We start from the raw sequence: 18,553 nt of genomic DNA, 5'->3' as shown, positions 1-18,553 counted from the left end.
GACCGGCAACGGCGCGAGGACCCTGCCGTACGAGAGTTAAATCACACTAAAAGACATATTTTGCGGGCGATACACTCTAGTGAGCTTTCAACTTTCCATCTTAATGTACATGATAAAGAAATTATTTCTACGAAAAACGCAAGGCACACCTTGAGCAATATATTTGGTTTTGGGACGCTAAATGGAACCATGAGGCGATGCGAAGCCGGAGCGGCCGGAGCACTTGCACGATCGCGTTCCGTTGGCTTTCGTTGGGCATGCTACCGACCTCGCGTCGTGGAACGCGCGTCCTTTCTTTCCTCTAGCCTTGCCTTTAATTCGCACAGGGCGAGCGGGGAATGCGGTCGCTCTTTCGCTCGACAGCGGACTTCTTCCTTGCATTTCACCGATCACAAGTGATAATGAAGGGACCACGTAAACCAACAGTACAATAAAAGTTTGATGTTTAATATATACACGATGTTTCACACACTTTATATTATGTACTGGGCGCATTTCACGGAAGAGTTTCACGGTTTACAGATGATTCCCTCCGTAGCTTCGCCCCACTCATCATCATTCACCCCGTGGATATGCTGTGATTTTTTTTTAGGAGCGAAAGCTCCTTAGGCCCGCACCCCGCGGTCACCGTTGATGCTCTCTTCTCCTAACCCTTTACTGCCGGTTGTCGCGAATTCGCGACATACCGAAAAAAATCACAGCATATCCACGGAGTGAATGATGATGAGTGGGCGAAGCTGCGGAGGTTCATCGGTAAACCGTGAATCTTCCGTGAATTCTGCCCAGTACATCATCACCGACGTGAGATCGGGCGCGTTTATACTAAAGGTTCGATGAGTTATGACGACTTGCAGCTCACTTTAATTTTACATGTACGCTGTGAATTTTCATTGTTTAGAAAACCATTGCTTTAGAAAACATCTGGCGTCTTTCGTTAAGCAGCTGGCGTCTTTTCGTTTTGCTTTAGAAACATCTGGCGTTCTTTCGTTTTTCTTTTACAAAACATCTGGCGTCTTTCGTTGGTTTATTTCATCAATCAACGACGTTTTGAACAAAATTTTTATTGTTTAATCACGCACAGGAGAAATCTCACCAGGCACTACCTTGGAGGTAAACAATGGCTGCTAATGGGAATGAGAGACAGAAGAAGTCGGCTTTTAGCTAACACTTACACTTCTACTTCTACTAACGTTTCCTACTAGAACATGCCAATGGCTGCTAATGGGGAATGAGAGACAGAAGAATTCGGCTTTTAGTTAACGCGCACGTTGCGAATTTTTTATTGTTCAACAACGCACAGGAGAAATCTCCCACCGGCACCACCTTGGAGGTCAAAGCGTAAGACTGGTTGCGCACTACGACTACTACGACTACGACGAGGGACGAACGGGTGCCGCCTTAAGGAGCTTCGCCTCTAAAACGCCGATTAATTAACAGACGAAACGCGTTGATGCCTTCACCGGCGGCCGTCACGTATTTGCGGCGAACGTAGCTTTCAGCACGAGACATCTAGCGCCATTGCATGTAAGGTATTGCAAGCTGGAACCCAGTGCTGTGTATCAGTCATAGACTTTCTCTATGTATCAGTTGCCGGAGAGCGCGAAGCACGTGCAACAGCTCTCACTTCTTTGTTGTTTTCTGCGCGAGAACGTAAGTTCCATCTCCTATAAAATTTTTGCGATGTGCACGCCTACAAGAGATTGCACACGACATGTTACGTTGTTTTGAAGTACGTTATTTCCTGCTCAATCCTCGCTTCTGCGGTATGTCGCGAATTCGCGACATCCGGCATTTGAGTCATTCAGTGATGACTGCTGGTATGACAAGTTCATGATGGACTTCCGCTCATTTTATGGCGAAAAAAGGCTTCGCAGGCGCTTGCCACCTGAAGATAAAAGTGACGACATTTGTCTCAATGACAGCGAAGACGACGATGTCGATCCTCATGCACAAGCACGAGTGTCTTCATCGAGCAGTGAGGATGAAGACGAAGATGTGGTAGACCAGCCAAGCTAGTGCCTGTTCAAAACATGCAGTGTGCTTGAAAAAAAAGTCTGTCAAGAACAGCGGGAAGTGCCACACTAGAAAACAGCTCATCCTCAATGTGACACTGTCCGAGCTCCTATATTGAATATTTCAAGGAATTTTTATGACACCTTCACACCACACATCGTTCAGCAGAGCAATCTGTTTGCGACGCAGAAAAATCCGAACAAAGGACTGGCTCTGTCTCGTGGTGAGCTAGATCTATTTCTCGGTGCCGTCACACTCATGTCATTCTGTCGGCTCCCAAGAAGTCGGCTATACCGGGCGGCGGAGTCTAGGGCACACAGGGTGGCCGACACGATGTCACGTGATTGGTAGGAGGAAATAATGTCAAACTTGCATTTACCAAAAATGACGACGCCAAGTTACGTCGCCCTGAAGAGATCCGCTTCATTGATGCGGCGATGCCGTACTTGCGTTGCATTGAACATATTGAGCTACTATTGGCTTAAGTGCCGGTTGTCGCGAATTCGCGACATACCTAAAAGTATGCATTAACGTTGCATTTTGGATAATACAACTGCTGATTTAAGTTAAGGGTGCTATTTAAAGCTGAAAATGAAAAACAAATTTTTTTCTTCGGCGCTTTCATAATTCAGGCATTAAAGGGCTAAGCATCGCTTTAGGTTGCAGTGGCCGGTGCTTTAAGAGGAAATGTTTAGGCCTTGAGCGGTTTGGTTCTAGCGAACCAGAAATTCGAGGTAAAAAGAAATAAGCTCTGTGCACAACTTGTTATAATGGTCGTCTTCACTTTCACTACCATTATCGTGGATTGTGAAATGACAACCATCATTCTAGCGCACTACGGGCGCTTTGTCGAAGGTAGTAGCAGATGCTCTCCCCACCCCGCGCCGGCGCAAAGTGACAATGAAACGCTGAGCCGTCGAACCTCCTCGCCGCATAACCGCTTGCACCCCTCTCCCACCTGTCTCCCTACGCTGCGTGCGCTGCACACTCACTCGCTCAGTCGTTCCGGCAACCGAGCGCAGTCAACGCTCTCCCCACCCGCTCCCCATCCTACCGTCTTCATGAAAGCCAGCCGCCAGATCAGGCGCATAGTCGTTTGCGTCCCATTTCTAGGGAGCTTCGCTCATCGCTTGTATTCGTACGCGGAACAGCTGCTAGTTTGCAAAATATTCTATTGAATGTTCTCTTGAAAGCAATCGTCCGACAGGGACGAAAGAGTGCCTACACTCTAAAAAGTTTTCGGGAGCAACTGCGCAGTTCATCCGAAAAAGGGCGCTTTACTCCCTCGAAGGACGAACTACAGAAGCATGCGTGCCGTGCGCAAAGTTCGGAGGGTAACTGCTTGGTCCTTCGTCAAAATGAGAGGAACGGGAGGACGAATGGCAACACTTACTCCCGCATGCCTCGAGAAGGAGAGGGAGGGGCGCGGGGGTGAGCGGGTAGATCTCCTTTCACTACTGAGCATATTTTCACGTTAAGTGCATTGCGAAGTGTCAGTTCCTGGAAAATGTATATTAGTGGCCGTAACAATGCTCGTTCGTTTCTTGTAAGCAATAAGTGGATGAATAAATAACTAAAATAAAATTGTTAAGAGAGATGACAGGATGACCTTTATTGAGCGGTAAAGGTAGGACCTGTGCTGTGGGGCGCGTTGTGCATTCACATTTCTGCCTCACGACTTGCTGGTATTTGCTCATAACATAGAGCTTCCTGTAATACTTACTCTATGAAACTCAAGGTGTCTATGGCTCGTCAGTCAAAAGTAGTGCTGCGTTTGAGAACATCGCAAAGAAGGAAATTTCTTGTTTGTCTGGTGATATCGCATTAATGTAAACTTTACTAAAAAAAAACGTAGAGGTTCCTTTCATTTCTGTAAAAAGACCAAAAAGCAGTAGATTCCGTCGCCTTTTCACTGAATCAGCAGAAATTACATACATCAGTAGAGCTACTGATAAATCAGCGGTCATGGCAGCGAGGACCGCACGTGGATACGTTCCGTGTGGCGCGGACAGTATGTTTCGGAGTGCTGGGAAGCCACGCGTCTAGCATACGGCCCCCGCGACCGTGTCCTTTGAACATTGAAAGCGCGCCTGACTGAAACCGCTACTGTTCTCCCCTTCGAAGTGGGCCATAAAACGGGGGACACGTGTGCAAAAGGGGCACTTGCCCCCCTCAAGCCACACCGGCACTTGCCCCCCCCCACCCCAAGCTATGCCAGCTCTCTCTCTCTCTCTCTCCCCTCCTCCCCCAGACGCGATGTAACACGGGTTTGCACCCCCCAAGGCAAAATCCTGTTGACGCCCATGCCAGTGTCGGTGGTTGTTTTTGTGTGCGTGTGTTTGTGGTGCAAGGAGGAGAATCCAGGCCCAGCGGACCGGGAAAACATCAGTCGCCAGCGAACCTTTTGAGCTGCGTGGACGTTTCCTATTTTGGTGTATCAGTAAATAAGTTCGTTTTGTTTTAATCACTGGCTTCGTTTCACTTTTGGGTGTTTCAGGACTAGAGCAATCGAGTCGTAGAGACACTACACCGTGTATGTGTGAGCGAATGCATGTACCGCGGCAGGCTTGAGAACTGTTCTTTGTCTTGCGCCGTTGTCGCCCAATGTCATCGATGTGCCTCGTTACATACGGCGACAGAAATGCCGTCGTCACTTTCGACGAGCCGTGGACGGGGCGGGATTCAATAGAACATATAAAGGAGTTGGACATGTTCTCTGAAGTTGACGTCTCCACCATCGGTTTAACGGTGAGTGCTTGATCTTCATGTTGTAGCGGTTGCAGCAGCGTTTGTCATCGATTACTGCAGCGTTGGGTTACATTTTTGAGCTTCGTCCATACTCTATAAAAATCCGGCAGCGCTAAATTTTACGTTATTGCCAAATTTGGTCCCATCTAAGCCTTGATGACAACATTGTTGCACCGAATTTAGCCCTCACTTCTTTCATCATAGAAAACGTGGAAGGTATTGCTGTTTTTTTTGTTGTTGTTGCTTGTTCATCCTTGTTAGGAACTGGTTTGTTCATTTTATCTGAGTGTGGAAGATGCATGCGCACGGTGTAATTCATGCACATGTGATAGCTTTCAGTGACAATGTAGTTTGCATACCTGATGATTTTGATTGGCGGTTTGATTGGAATGGCGTGCTCGGCTTGATGCGCTGTAAAAACGAGCGGTTGGTGCAATGAAGATGTCAGTTGTAAGTTCAGCGCTCGTACAGTGTATTGTGTTCCTGCGTCCTCGTCCTTTTTTGCGCTGTTTTTCCCCAGCTAAGCATGTACCAACTCGCCCAAATCGAAGTCTTGCTCGTAGTCAGTTTCTTTATAAAACAGGCCTCTCAAATGGATAAGCCTCTTTGCTCAGTTGCTAGTTGCAACTTCAATGGATAAGCCCCGCCACGGTGGTATAGTGGTTATGGATGGCACTCAACTGCTGACCCTGTCATTCGATCTCGCGACCTTCGGGTCGCGGGATAGAATCTCGACTGCAGCGGCTGCATTTTCGATGGAGGCGAAAATGTTTGAGGCCCGTGCACTTAGATTTAGGTGCACGTTAAACCCTAGGTGGTCGAAATTTCCGGAGCCCTCCACTACGGTGTCTCTCATAATCATATCGTGGTTTTGGGACGTTAAACCCCAGATATTATTATTGGGTCATTCCATGCCAAGTGTCCCAGACGTGGCGCTCGCACATCGCAGATTTTGCTGATAAAATTTGTGCCTTTTTCCTGTGCCACATAGAGTATTGTGGCAAAACATTTTTGCTCGATAAAAATTTTGACGATCATGGCGCCCCCTCGAAGTTCGCTTGTATTTGTTAAACCGCGCCTAATAGAAAAATGTATATAAAATCTATTTTTCTGTGTTCAGCTTTGAAACCACGCTGGCGCTATCGCAGAGGTTCTGTTTAGATGTCCTATTCACTAATTCCGAAATTTTTGTGTTTCACTACCAGCTACGTATCTTCAAAAACTACAAAACTCTTCAATGTTCGTGATTTTTTCTTGTGCTATCTCGAACTCCCTCTAACCAATCTTAATAGTAGTATGATTTTCAGGAAAGTGTGTTATAGTACAAAAATGTTTAGGGGTAAAAGAGACTTCAAATCTTCCCGAAAAAAATTGTGAACTTATGCGATTTGTCGCATGTTTGACCGTATTTTTCATACTGATGCGGTCCAAGTAAAAATACTCGTCATGCGGCGTTTGATAGAAGACTTGTCGTTAAGTAATGAAGAAAGTCTAATGAAATCATTTTTTGTTTTAAGGAAGAAAATAATTTTTGAATTTGGCGCTCCATAAGTGCCCGGCATTCTTTTTGTTGCCACTTCGCCGCAAAGCACGTGGTCGCCCTTGCAGCTAAAACTCGTCACAGTCAGCGGCAAGATGCGACGTGTATGTCTGTGGCTCGTGAGTGCTCGAAAGTCTTGTCGCGTTGATCTCAGGGCGACGAGTAATCAATTCGCGTTACAATGTGAGCTTGGCGGGCCCAATGGGAAGTATGGACGCCCGAGAGCAGCCTATGGCGTCGTTGGCACAATGTGCTAGAGGCCGTCTGCACAACACGTATACCCCGAAAAAACGTGTATACAATGTGCATTATTTCTTTCAGTATGTGTATGCTAGTTGTGCAGACGGCCTCTAGCACATTGTGCCAACGACGCCATAGGCTGCTCTCGGGCGTCCATACTTCACATTGGGCCCGCCAAGCAAGCTCACATTGTAACGCGAATTGATTACTCGTCGCCCTGAGATCGACGCGACAAGACTTTCGAGCACTCACGAGCCACTGACATACATCTCGCATCTTGCCGCTGCCTGTGACGAGTGTCAGCTGGAAGGGCGACCACGTGCTTTGCGGCGAAGTGGCAACAAAATGAAATGCAGGCCGCGTTCGGAGGGCCAAATTCAAAAATTATTTTCTTCCTTAAAACAAAAAAAAATTATTTCATTAGACTTTCCTCATTACTTAACGACGAAGTCTTCTATCAAACGCCGCATGACGAGGATTTTTACTTGGACCGCATCAGTATGAAAAATACAGTCAAACATGCGACAAATCGCTTATTTTCTCTAACTTCACAATTTTTTTTCGGGAATATTTGAAGTCTATTTTACCCCTAAACATTTATTCAATCACCAATTATTCAATCATCTTTTGCAATTTACAGCCATCTGTAAGGTCACATAGCTCTAAAATGTTTTTTGTGCGAGGTGTTGGCAAAATTAAGGCCACCAAGACCAGAGACGGCATGGTCTTCTCGCACTCTGTTTACTTGCAAGTCATTGCTGTAGTCATGCTAGCATGCTGTGCATGCTCGGCTCTTTTATGCCTCCAATAGAATCGCTTACAATAATGTTTTCGTCGATAATGCAGCTCTTAACTCCACAATTCTGTCGATTGATGAGATCATGGCCGAGTGTGCCAATGCGTGCAGTGGTGGTGAAGTTTGGGAGAAAGGGCTGTGTTTTTGGTCTTTCACTGTTGCGAGACATGCGGCCATTTACAAGCCACACCAACCTGGCACTATGCCGAAAATGCTGAGCAAATGAGCTGAGAACGTCATTGCTCGTTGCATTACCGCCGGTGCATCCAGCGATAATCTTGTTTATGGATGTGAAAGGATCACGGCGGAAGGTCGCTTCAAGATACCGTTTTAGGTGCTGACCACCCAAAGACACTGGGTTTATTCGGAAAAAATGTACACTCAAGTTATCATGGTAGGAGCCACGTGGCACAATGGGTATCTAATTAGTGCAGGAAAGTAAGTCTCTCAAGTCGATAATTCATTCTAACAGCTCAACTCCCACCTACCACAACGAATTTGCTCGCATTGTGCTGATCAGATGGAAAAAAGATACAGGAGCCAACGCTGCACATTTTTTTTTTGTTTTTCATCAATAACCACTGAGATATGATTGTCGATTTCACTACGACTCTCACTTTTACTTTTTTCCCCATTTCCTGGCTCCTACATTCTTTTTGCACATGGCCTTGAAAAATGTATCAGCAGGGTTCTACTTTATAAAGTATGCTAGCATGACGTGCTGCCTGCAAACAGCAAATGCCCCTGTTTTTTTTTTCAGAACCAATTAATTGGCTTCCGTGTAAACGAGACCAGTCTCTAACCTGTGGATAAACCTGTAGCCTTACTGCAAGTGCTTTGACTTGTTAAGAATGTTCTTACCAGTGTCGAACCATGTTTTGCAAATAAGTTGCAATTTCATTTATTTGTCAGTGTGTCGTAAAGCATTAGGTTTTATCTGTGGCTACATGACAGCTGCTGTAATAATGAAGCAACAAGCCTTGTGTTAAAATGTGCCTTTTGTTTTGTAGGACCCCACCAAGACGCATCATGTGCCGACAGTGACATACAATGGAAGCTTATTGACTTCAAGGGAATTTATTGTGCGCCTGGAGGGCCTTGCTATTAAGGAGACTAGCCTTTTGGCAGCCATTGCCACACAAATCGCGCTATACTGGGCGCTGAACATTGTTTTCAGCAAGAAAGCTCAGTGGACTTTTGATCTCCTGTGTCAAGTTCTGAAAGTTCAGAGTGTCTTGCGGCCGACGTCACTCGTCCGTGTGGCTCTAACCATCTTGAGCCAGTGAACAGCCAGACTGATTTCAATAAAGTATTTTTCTCACAAATAGATCTGGATTTCTGCCCTCTCCTGGAGCATTTGTGTCAGACTTGGCGCAACCCGATGAAAATCATGTTCCTCAAAACTTTTTTTCATTTGCCTATGGGAGAGCTGGACTGCTGGTTTCTTGAGGAGCACTCAATACAAGCAAACGTTACTCCATCGAGAGGCATTGAGGATGATTAACTGCATGCTGCTCCGATGAGGAATGTTGTGAGAGAGTAACTGTCGCTCCCATGAGGGTATTGAGAGATAATGTCCATTTTTCACTGCGGGACTAATGGGAAAGAGTAATTGTTACTCCATTTAGGTGTCCAGAAAGAGCAAGCATTGCTCCCGTGGGAGTATTGACAGAGGGCATCCATTCCTCCTTGTAAAGAGAAACCGTCGCTCCCCTGGGAGTATTGAAAAAGACTATCTCTTCCTCCCTCGGGAGTATTTGTAAGGAGCAAGTGTCACTCCCATAGGAGTATTGACCAAGAGCATCCGTTCCTCCCTTTAGGAGTTTAGGAAAGGAGCAACGGCTGCTCTTTAGAGGAGTAATTGAAAAGAGTAACTGTCGCTCCCTTGGGGGTATTGAAGAAGACTATCTGTTCCTCCCTTCAGGAGTATTGGGAAAGAGTAACCGTCCCTCCCGTGGGAGTATCGAAAAAGACTATCCGTTCCTCCTTTGAGGAGTATCGAGAAAGAGTAACCGTTGCTCCCGTGGGAGTTTTCACAAAGAGCATCCGTTGCTCCAGTCAGTTACTCCCTGAAGGAGCAAGTTCTACGGGGAGTAACGGTTCATCCCGTCGCAGTTACCTCCAAAAAGGAGTAATGGGTGTGGCAGGTTAGTTACTCCCCTAAAGGAGTAACTTCGACCCCCCATTTCCTCCTTTACTTTTTAGAGTGTAGGCATTGCGTAGTCTCTCATCTTCGTCGTCTCTGATGCGGCGGCTGTTGTCTTGTCGTTGCTGTCTTCTTTTCGCTTGTTAAATTGACGCGACGTACGCATGGAGACGAGCAGCGCCAGAATGCTAATGCACACTCCCATGTGCTTCTAGTTAAACTGTAGAAAACGTGTTTCTGCACTTGCAAAAGGTATAAAAGCATAAAGAAGCACCTTTTTATTTGAGCCGGACACACTATGCACATACTTCATTTTCAAAGTCAGGAGATGTGTACGTGCGAAACATACACCTGACTTCATTTCAGGCACTCCTTGGGCGTGTATTTCAGTGATTTCTTACTTCCCACATGGCACAGGGCTGAAGAATGGCCCCAGGCAATAATTATGTTCTTTTCAGTTTTTCTTTATTCAGGTTAAGCGTAGAACAACGTATAAACAAGACCAGATGAATACGGTTTTCGCACTTATACAGTAGAGCCTGGATATAACGAACGGTGTTATAACGAACTTCACGTTGTAATGAGCCTTCTTATTTTTTCTTTACATCTTCTTCCTCTCACTGAAATGCACAATTGTTTCGCTGGATTCGACGAACTACTTTTCCGTTGCATTTTCGATAGAACTGAGTTTCGGAAAGCACGAAAAGGAAGTTCAACACATTCGTACACATCAAGTTTCTTTCAAACAAGAAAGAATTGTCTACGTATCGAAAAACGGTTAGGTAAACGTGGTTATCACGTTTATTGATAGCTTGGACAACCTTGAGAAAATTGATGCAAAGCACCGGTGCGACGCAGGGAACGTATTTGATAGAATACACGATTATACGGGGTGGCGATACGTTTATCCGTGATACTTTTGTTTAATTTTCGAAAACACCGTTTGTGTACATACATTTCTAAGATTATCATTTGTGAAGAGCGCTTAAGATAACCGAACCGCCTTATCAAAAGCAACCATACAGTAATCACGCCGTCGGATATAGTTGCGGTCCGCTGTTTTGCCGCGGCTTTTCGCGCGTATTCCCAGCACCGTCGGCCCATGAGAAGTGACAGTTCACGCGTTCGCTTTGCCACGATTAACGGACAGCGGCATAGAATTTCCTACAATAGTCACTAGAGGGAACTCTGGCCCTAGTGTCTATGGGAGCTGCAACGCACGGCGCTTCAGCCAGCACGGGAATGATGGGTAGTACACGGATTTGTCTAAACTTCGTTCTTTAGGCTCCGTTTGGCCCCGCGTCGCCTGCATCCGCTTTGTCGCAAAACAAAGTTCAGCAAAAGTCAGCAGTTCCGCTTCACCCCTTTAACCTTTTTAGGCTCATCAATTCAAATCTGGTCACGAATTTCACAAAGGTTCATTCCTTTATCCGAAGCGAACGCCAAAACACAACAATAAACAACGCCAAAGCTCGAAGATTAGGCAAATCCGTGTACTACCTATCATTCCCATGTTGGCTGAACGATCGCAGCGCCAGAGTCCCCTCTAGTTAATTTTAGGAAACTCTGGACAGCGGCACCGGATTTCGTTATCGTTTTCGATAGAAAAAAAAAGTCACAGTTTCGCCGCAAGGGCGAAGCAATGAATGCGATAGCAAGAAACTGTAATGCTATACGGAGTGATGCTCGCCAATGGATACTCTCAGTTTGAACAGCGCTCCTGTTGCAAAGGCGGCCGAAGCAGCGAAGGAAACTAGCGTGCTTCAAGTGTCGAGCTGTGACACTTAATAGTTCGCGTTCATCTTCTGTTTGTTCGTTTAGCGGCGTCCCTTGAGCTCGAGTGACTTTCGTACGCTCCGTAGCATGAGCACGGACATCACGGTGAAAGCTTGAAACATTCCTCTTCTCCTCACCACGAGAAAACCGCGCGAGCAGACAGCGGAATGGCAAGGTTCTCCCTGCGCAAGTATAAGAAGAAGCGAGCGAGCTCGCCGACGACTTTTAAACGCGCCCGTCGCGCTCGTAGCGCCATCTCGCTGGTAATGAAGAAACGCTTATTATCGCCTGCCGTCTCTGAGTCCGTCCAGCGGTAAAGGGTGTGTATATAACGCTCGCCGTTAGCTACGTGGAGGATCTGCGTTTCGTGGCGTAGTGGTTAGCGGCACTCGCTGCGGAGCAAGAGGTCCCTGGTTCGATTCCGCGCTTCGGAAGCATTTTTCTTTGGGCTGTTATTTATATATATACATACTTATACATTATACGGTGCGTGAAGGCGGTGACAGCGACGGCAAAATCCAGCCGAGACTGTCCATATAATTGCTATCGCAATAAAACGTCCGCTTTGAGGTTGTCGCAGCAGCAGCGTGCGGAGCTCGTGAAACTTTTCAGTGGCGGTGTTTAACCTCCCATCATTAGGCAACCTTTAAAAAACCGCGCATGCTATTCAGTTGCATGTCAACAAAAAGTCTATTCGAAACAACGAAAGTCAACAAAAAAAAACATTAATTACGAAGATTTTTGTAAGGGAAGATTCTGAGCTATCGGCAATTCGGTGACAATTTTCTTCGAGAGAGAAAGAGATAATATTCTTTTTATGAAATGCCCGGAGAGGTTAGCCTGGTTTTGTCGTCTGGCTTGCTCCTCCAGGTGTCGAGTGATGACTATGGTATATACAATGATCACATATACACCATATACACACAAATAGTAGGTACAGTCACAAACTCACATATATACAAAAATAGTCATTTACAAGCTTTGGTTAAGCTGAGTGTTCCTCAAGAACGCCATCAGCTCTTTTGTGCTGCACATCGCACAACTACTGTCTTGCCACGGGTTAAATGGTAACACAAACGCATAAAGCAAAATGTAGAAAAGTTGGAAGGCTTTGGGAATGCGCGATATCAATAGCGCGAATGAAATGCCGAGACCTCGATGAAGCGAAGTTCGGGATATTACGAAGTCTTTCTTTCCCAAACATTTACTGGTCCGCTTCATCTGGACTCAGATGTTTTACATAAACAAGCTCACTTACCGGATGTGCTGCTTCTTTCTTGCTGTAGCAGGCGTCAACCTTAAAATAAAAAAAGAAAGAAAATCAAGAAGCGTTAAGAGAATCGTGCGTTAGTCTCTGCTCCTAGTATTTCATTTCTCCTCATGCGCTGCAAAGTAGCCGTACAGGCTCCGCTGAGTTAATCCCTCTGCCTTTCCCTTATCTTATCTTCCTCCCTCAAAAAAGTAAAAATAGTAGGTAGAAGAAGATACGTGCGACTTGCGTGCGACGCGAGGTCGCAGATGCATCTTATTCTTTTTCTTCCTTTTTTTTTGTCGGGCAAGGTAGACGAGTGTATTAGCTAAACATATGGCGTGTCCAGTAAGGGCGACGTGATGTAGCTGGAAACATTAAACATGACGAAGGCGTTACATCTGTTACCGTTATGGCCAAGTAATTATTTTGTTCTTCTTGACCATCCTCCTCGGATGCATCTCCGAAATCGCACTTTATGAACCCATTCAACGCTTGTTCGTTGAATGGGTTGAAGTTGAAGCATTCCCTTGTGAGAATAAAAGACAAACTGTCAAAAGAAAAATTTCCTGGCGTTGTCTACAGTATCCCTTGCGCAGACTGCAGTGGAAGTTACATCGGCGAGACTGGTAATTTTCCACAAAGGCTAAAACAGCCTATGTATGATGTAAAAAAGTAGAACGTCTAATCGAATGCACTGGCCGAGCATGCGGAAACGTCTGGACACAAAATAGACTGGGATAACGCAAGAATAACAGAAAGAGAAAAGAACTGGTCATCTCGGCTTCATCTCGAATCGATCACGATCCAGACAACGGCGCACACACTCAATCGAAATGACGGAAACTTTCCACACGCCTACACACGTTGCTTACGTCACATTTTATAACATACATAACCGGACCGCTCACACACTCATTTTTTACTTGTGAACAATGCTCCCGTACGGGGGCCGAAACGTCGTGCTTTTATTTGCTTTTAATCATGGTCAGAGTGTTGTTTTCATTGTCTTCATGTCTGCTCCTGACCAGACGGGTTTCCGTCCAAATATCGATTTCGCATTCGAATTATGTGGACGTAGCTCTTGTGTAGTACACACACATATGAAATGCAATCAAGCATGTTTATATACTGAACACCACAATGCCCTCATCCCGTTTCTTCCGTGTCATAACACCTTCCCAGATATCTGCGAGGTTAGAGCACTCGTGTACAAGTGTACGCTCCTTACCGTCGCCTCCACTTTAGCTGCGTCAACGGTGGTGTACACTTCGGAGGCGCACTGGGGGCACTTGCGGGGAGCCTTGCCGTTGTTGGTGCAGTACACGTCCACAACACCACCGGCATCCGTGGGCTGCATTACACCACAGCAAAGACATGATTTTTGCTACATCATCCAGCACGAGAAGCCTGTGGCGCTTTCTTTTAATCATACTAGCTGAATTTCTCCAATCTCTTCAACGACACCATACGAAGTGTCGTGCATATTGCATCGACACCTACAAGATGGCTAATGATCTTTATTGCGTTCCCCCACAGGGCTCGCAGCCAACCAGGGTTGCCAGCTGAGAGCGGTGGACAGCAGCTATAGTATAAACTTTATACATACATCTTGCCTCCGTTAACACAAATAATGAAAACTCACGATCGGCCAAGTCACAGTCACACACCCCGCACACCACTCACATAAATGTCACAAGGACCAATTGTTGAAGCATCGTACTAGCCACTGCCTGAGCTACATCGCTGAGCACAACTGCGTCAGTCTCAGGCGAGCTGGTGGAAGTTTTCATGGTAGGTCAGCCTTGCAGGAGGCCTAGGATGTCTGGCTGATCTGCGTTCTTCTACCACATCGGGTGGTGGTGACTGCAAGGGGGCGCCCCCCTGGCCCCCACCTCCCTATTAAGTCAACGTATGTGGCAGACTTAGCACCCCCCACCTCATAGGTGACTAGAAGGGCCCCTCCTGCCCCCTCACCTCCCTATTAGGTCAAAGTGTGGAGCAGACTTGGCACCGCACCACCTCTTAGGTGACTAGAAGGGGCGCCCCCTTGCCCCCCACCTCCCTATTAAGTCAAAGTATGGGGCAGACTTAGCGCCCCTATCCCACCACTTAGGTGACTGAAGGGGACGCCCCCCTGCCCCCGACCTCCCTATTAAGTCAAAGTGTGGGGCAGACTTAGCGCCCCTATCCCACCTCTTACGTGAATAGAAGGAGGTGCCCCCCTGCCCCCCACCTCCCTATTAAGTCAAAGTATGGGGCAGACTTAGCACCTCCCACCTCTTATGTAACTAGAAGGGGCCGCCCCCCGCCCACACCTCCCTATTAAGTCATAGTTTGGGGCAGACTTAGCACCCCCTACCTCATAGGTAACTAGAAGTCCCCCCTGCCCCCACATCCCTATTATGTCAAAGTATGGGGCAGACTTAGCGCCCCCAGTCTTATGTGACTAGAAGGGGGCGCCCCCCCCCACATCCCTATTAAGTCAAAGTATGGGGCAGACTGAGCACCCCCCACCTCTTAGGTGACTAGAAGGGCCCCCCTGCCCCCACCTCCCTATTAAGTCAGAGTGTGGGGCAGACTTAAAGCCCCTCCCCCACCTTTTAGGTGACTAGAAGGGGGCGCCCCCCCCCTGCTCACCACCCGTGCGCACGACTATGTATACTGTAGCAGCAAAAGCGAGACGTAGACTGCAGATCTTTGCTTAACGTTCGCTGGCCTATGGTGATCGAAGCGGGAGCGACGAGATGCTTTCTTTATCATCTGTACTATCGATAAAAATCCGCCTTTGCACAGATCAAGTAATCAGCACGAAACCAAGAAATCATTTCCAGCGCACGCAGTCGTGGTGCATCAACTCTCGGTGTACGACGTCCGCAGCGAGGCAGGCGACAAAGTGCTGTGTCATACTACGAGGCTATCGCGGCAAGAAAAAAAAAAAGAAATGCGGTGGTTGAACGCAGTTGCAGAACTAGAACATCAGAAGGAGTGCCACGGCAAGGTGCCACAACGATACGTCGTGCTTGAGTTATATGCAACAATATGGGCCTCCACTACGGTTTCTGCGTATACAGTGCGCACTATGCTGAAATTTGACTTCTGAACGCAAAATCTGGTAAGTGACGCTGTACCCTCGAAACCGGGAATATACCACCAATGGGTTTGTAGTTTATGAAAACAAATTTTTCAACCATCGAAAAGACCTTCACGTTGCCGATTCTGCCAACGGCTGACGAAAATGTGGTTTCCCCGGGAGCTACAGGAATCGGCGAACATGCGGCGATTGGTAAGTGGCGGCAATTTAGTTTCGTTTACATTATTGCAATACATGATAGATAGGAAATATTGGCGTCATCAGGTAGCACCAACTAGTTTTAGGACTGCTTCTTTATGAGCTCATGACTTCATAGAGCCGTGATCTGTAAGTCAACGTACCACAGTGTCGGGAGAATTACTCCGGAAATGCAAAATTGTGCGGCTTCTCATAATTTAATAACTTGCGTAATCCAGCAGGGGATTTTTAAAAGGTATGTCTGTCCACAGTGCCTGCTATTATATTGACAGAAACGCTGCTATAGCTGGAAACTGTGCTCATAAATTGCTGGTTTTGAAAGAGTCATTCCGCTCTGTGTAAGTGGGTGACCAGCAAAGCTGCTTAGGTTACGACGAAGAGGTGACTCAAACTTTCGGACCTTAGCCGATCGCACACACTGCAACGAAATGCTAAATGCCTGCCCGGGAAGTCCCCTTTAAGTTTAGCGTATGCTCCTTTAGACTTTTCCACTTGAGAAACAGGCTTCTTTTTGCCGCGACATGCGTCTTGTCTGGCTCGCGGCACGCGCTTGGCGTCATAGGCCGGTAAACTCACTCATCAATCGGCTCACTCAGACTCACTCAGACTCAGATCGAGCCGTGAGTCTGAGTCTGAATGAGTCCCGGTGAGTAATATTTGGGTGTGCTTGAGTCCGAGTGAGTCCGGTTGAGAAAAAATTTAGTGAGTCTGAGTCCGAGTGAGCCCAAAGCGCAAGATAAATTTCTTGAGTGAGTATGAGTGAGCTCCACACTTCTTTGCCGACCTATTGTTCTATCTACACAACTTCAGCATTACTCTCAGCCTTATGTCGGCTCACGTTTATACTCCCGCCGACTCACACATACTTCAAAGCTCTAGCGTTCATACGCCAGCTCAATATTTATTAATCAGAGGCGTGAGTTACTTAGAAAGGGGGGGGGGGAGCAGGTGGACCTCCCCCGCAAACTCTTTTACAGGAAGTTCTTGATAAAAATGGCTCGTGTGAGTCACCACTTTCAATAAAAATGTCCTTGCTGGATTGCAACCACTGATAACTGATAGTTGGAAGTTCGAGATCAAAAGGCGCCAAGTAGAGCACCTAATATGCGAGATATTGGTATCAAAAAGCATTGACACCATGGTCAAAAAAGCTAAATTCGTGCCCGGGCTGCGACTGAATCTCTCACAAGGTTTTAAAAAGTACCATTTCTTCATTGTTCCTTGCCAAGACGTTTCAGCAATCCATTGATGGCGGCGCTTTCCCGCACGACTGGCAGGTTGGGAAGGTGGTTCCGGTTCACAAGTCAGGCAGTAAACATTCGCCAGTAAACTACCGCCCCATACCATTAACCAGGATTCCTTGCAAAAGCTTAGAGGACATTATTTACACTAACACTGCCACATCTTTATAAACGCATTCCTTCTTTTCATCCGCGCAACATGGATACCTGTAAGACCTTTCTTGCGAAACGCAGCTGACATCCTTCATTCATCAGCTTCATATCACATTAGATCGTCGGTCACTAACCGATTGCATTGTTCTTGACGTCTCGAAAGCTATCGATAAGGTAACTAATAAATTGTTAATTAGAAAGTTCGAACAACTAAGCCTTGATTATAAAATAATTAGATGAATAGAACTTTTCCTATTCAACCACACGCAGTTTGTAACCGCAAATGGGTATAATTCTTCATCACGCGCCGTTCACTCTGCTGTATCGCAGGGTTCCGCCTTATGTCCACTTTTGTTTCTAATTTACGTTAATGATTTACCACTTCGTGTCTCTTCTAATATAAAGTTATTTGTGGATGACTGTGTTGTTTTTCGCAAAATTAACAACCTAAAGTCACGATACCTTTCAAAATGACATCGATTCCATCTTTAACTGGTGCACGACTTGGCAAATGGAATTGAATACTTCCAAATGTAAGGTTTTGCGTGTTTACCGAATACCATCTTGCCATGCTACCTACTAGCTTGAAACGATTGCACTCGAGTCTGTTACCTCTTGCCCTTATCTCGACGTACACATCACCACTTGTTTCAGCAGGTATTCGGGACCACATCCGCTCGATTATTAATAATGCAAATCGCATGCTTGGTTGCATTAGCCGCAACTTCTCCTTCGCACCCGTCTCACTTAAGCTACTAATGTACAAGACACTAATTCGTAGCAAGCTAGAATATGCCTACTGCGGTATGGGATCCGAGTTCAGCTAATCTAATTAATCCTCTTGAAATAATCCAAAATAATTCTGCTCGCTTCATTCTTCATAACTACAGTCGTCGGCCTAGCATTACTGCCATGAAGAACTCACTCGACCTGCCATTTCTTGCTTCTCGTCCTAAGCTTTTCCGCCTGTGTCTATTTCACAAAAGCTATCATTCTATTCCAACTCTTCGTGACACGCTCATTTTTTCTCCTTCTTACGTATCGACTACGACTAAACATTCTAATAAAGTTGGTGTTATGTCATGTCTAACCAAAATATGCAGCGATTCATTTATCCCCGGAACATCTCTGGACTGGAACCGCCTTCCCGGATCTGTGGCCATCATCACCGACCATCACCTGTTTCGTCTTGCGCTACGTAACACTGTATAGCGGAGCAAACCAACTTACCTGTTCTCTTTGTACGCAATCTTCATTTTAGGGTAACATTGTGTGAGTAATGAAAATCATGTTTCTACCTCCCTCGATAAGGCCTTTGGCCAGGAAGGTATTACGAAATAAAAATAATAAAACAATAAA

At 46.3% G+C, this 18,553-nt stretch overlaps 1 protein-coding gene across 1 annotated transcript in view; it reads right to left on the bottom strand.

Annotated features, from left to right (window-relative positions):
• LOC119397932 (uncharacterized) overlaps positions 1–18,553 on the bottom strand; it is a 61,667-nt gene that overhangs the window by 3,308 nt on the left and 39,806 nt on the right. The window contains exons 11-12 of the mRNA XM_037665234.2: positions 13,740–13,862; positions 12,518–12,556 (exon numbers count right to left, since the gene is read on the bottom strand). Of these exons, the coding sequence (XP_037521162.1) occupies positions 12,518–12,556; positions 13,740–13,862 (162 nt within the window). The remainder of the gene's footprint in view (positions 1–12,517; positions 12,557–13,739; positions 13,863–18,553) is intronic.

Source organism: Rhipicephalus sanguineus, chromosome 6 (genome assembly GCF_013339695.2).
Source record: "Rhipicephalus sanguineus isolate Rsan-2018 chromosome 6, BIME_Rsan_1.4, whole genome shotgun sequence".
Lineage (NCBI taxonomy): Eukaryota > Metazoa > Arthropoda > Arachnida > Ixodida > Ixodidae > Rhipicephalus > Rhipicephalus sanguineus.
The sequence above is the reverse complement of the archived record's forward strand: the minus strand, read 5'-3'. Positions and strand labels throughout refer to the sequence as shown.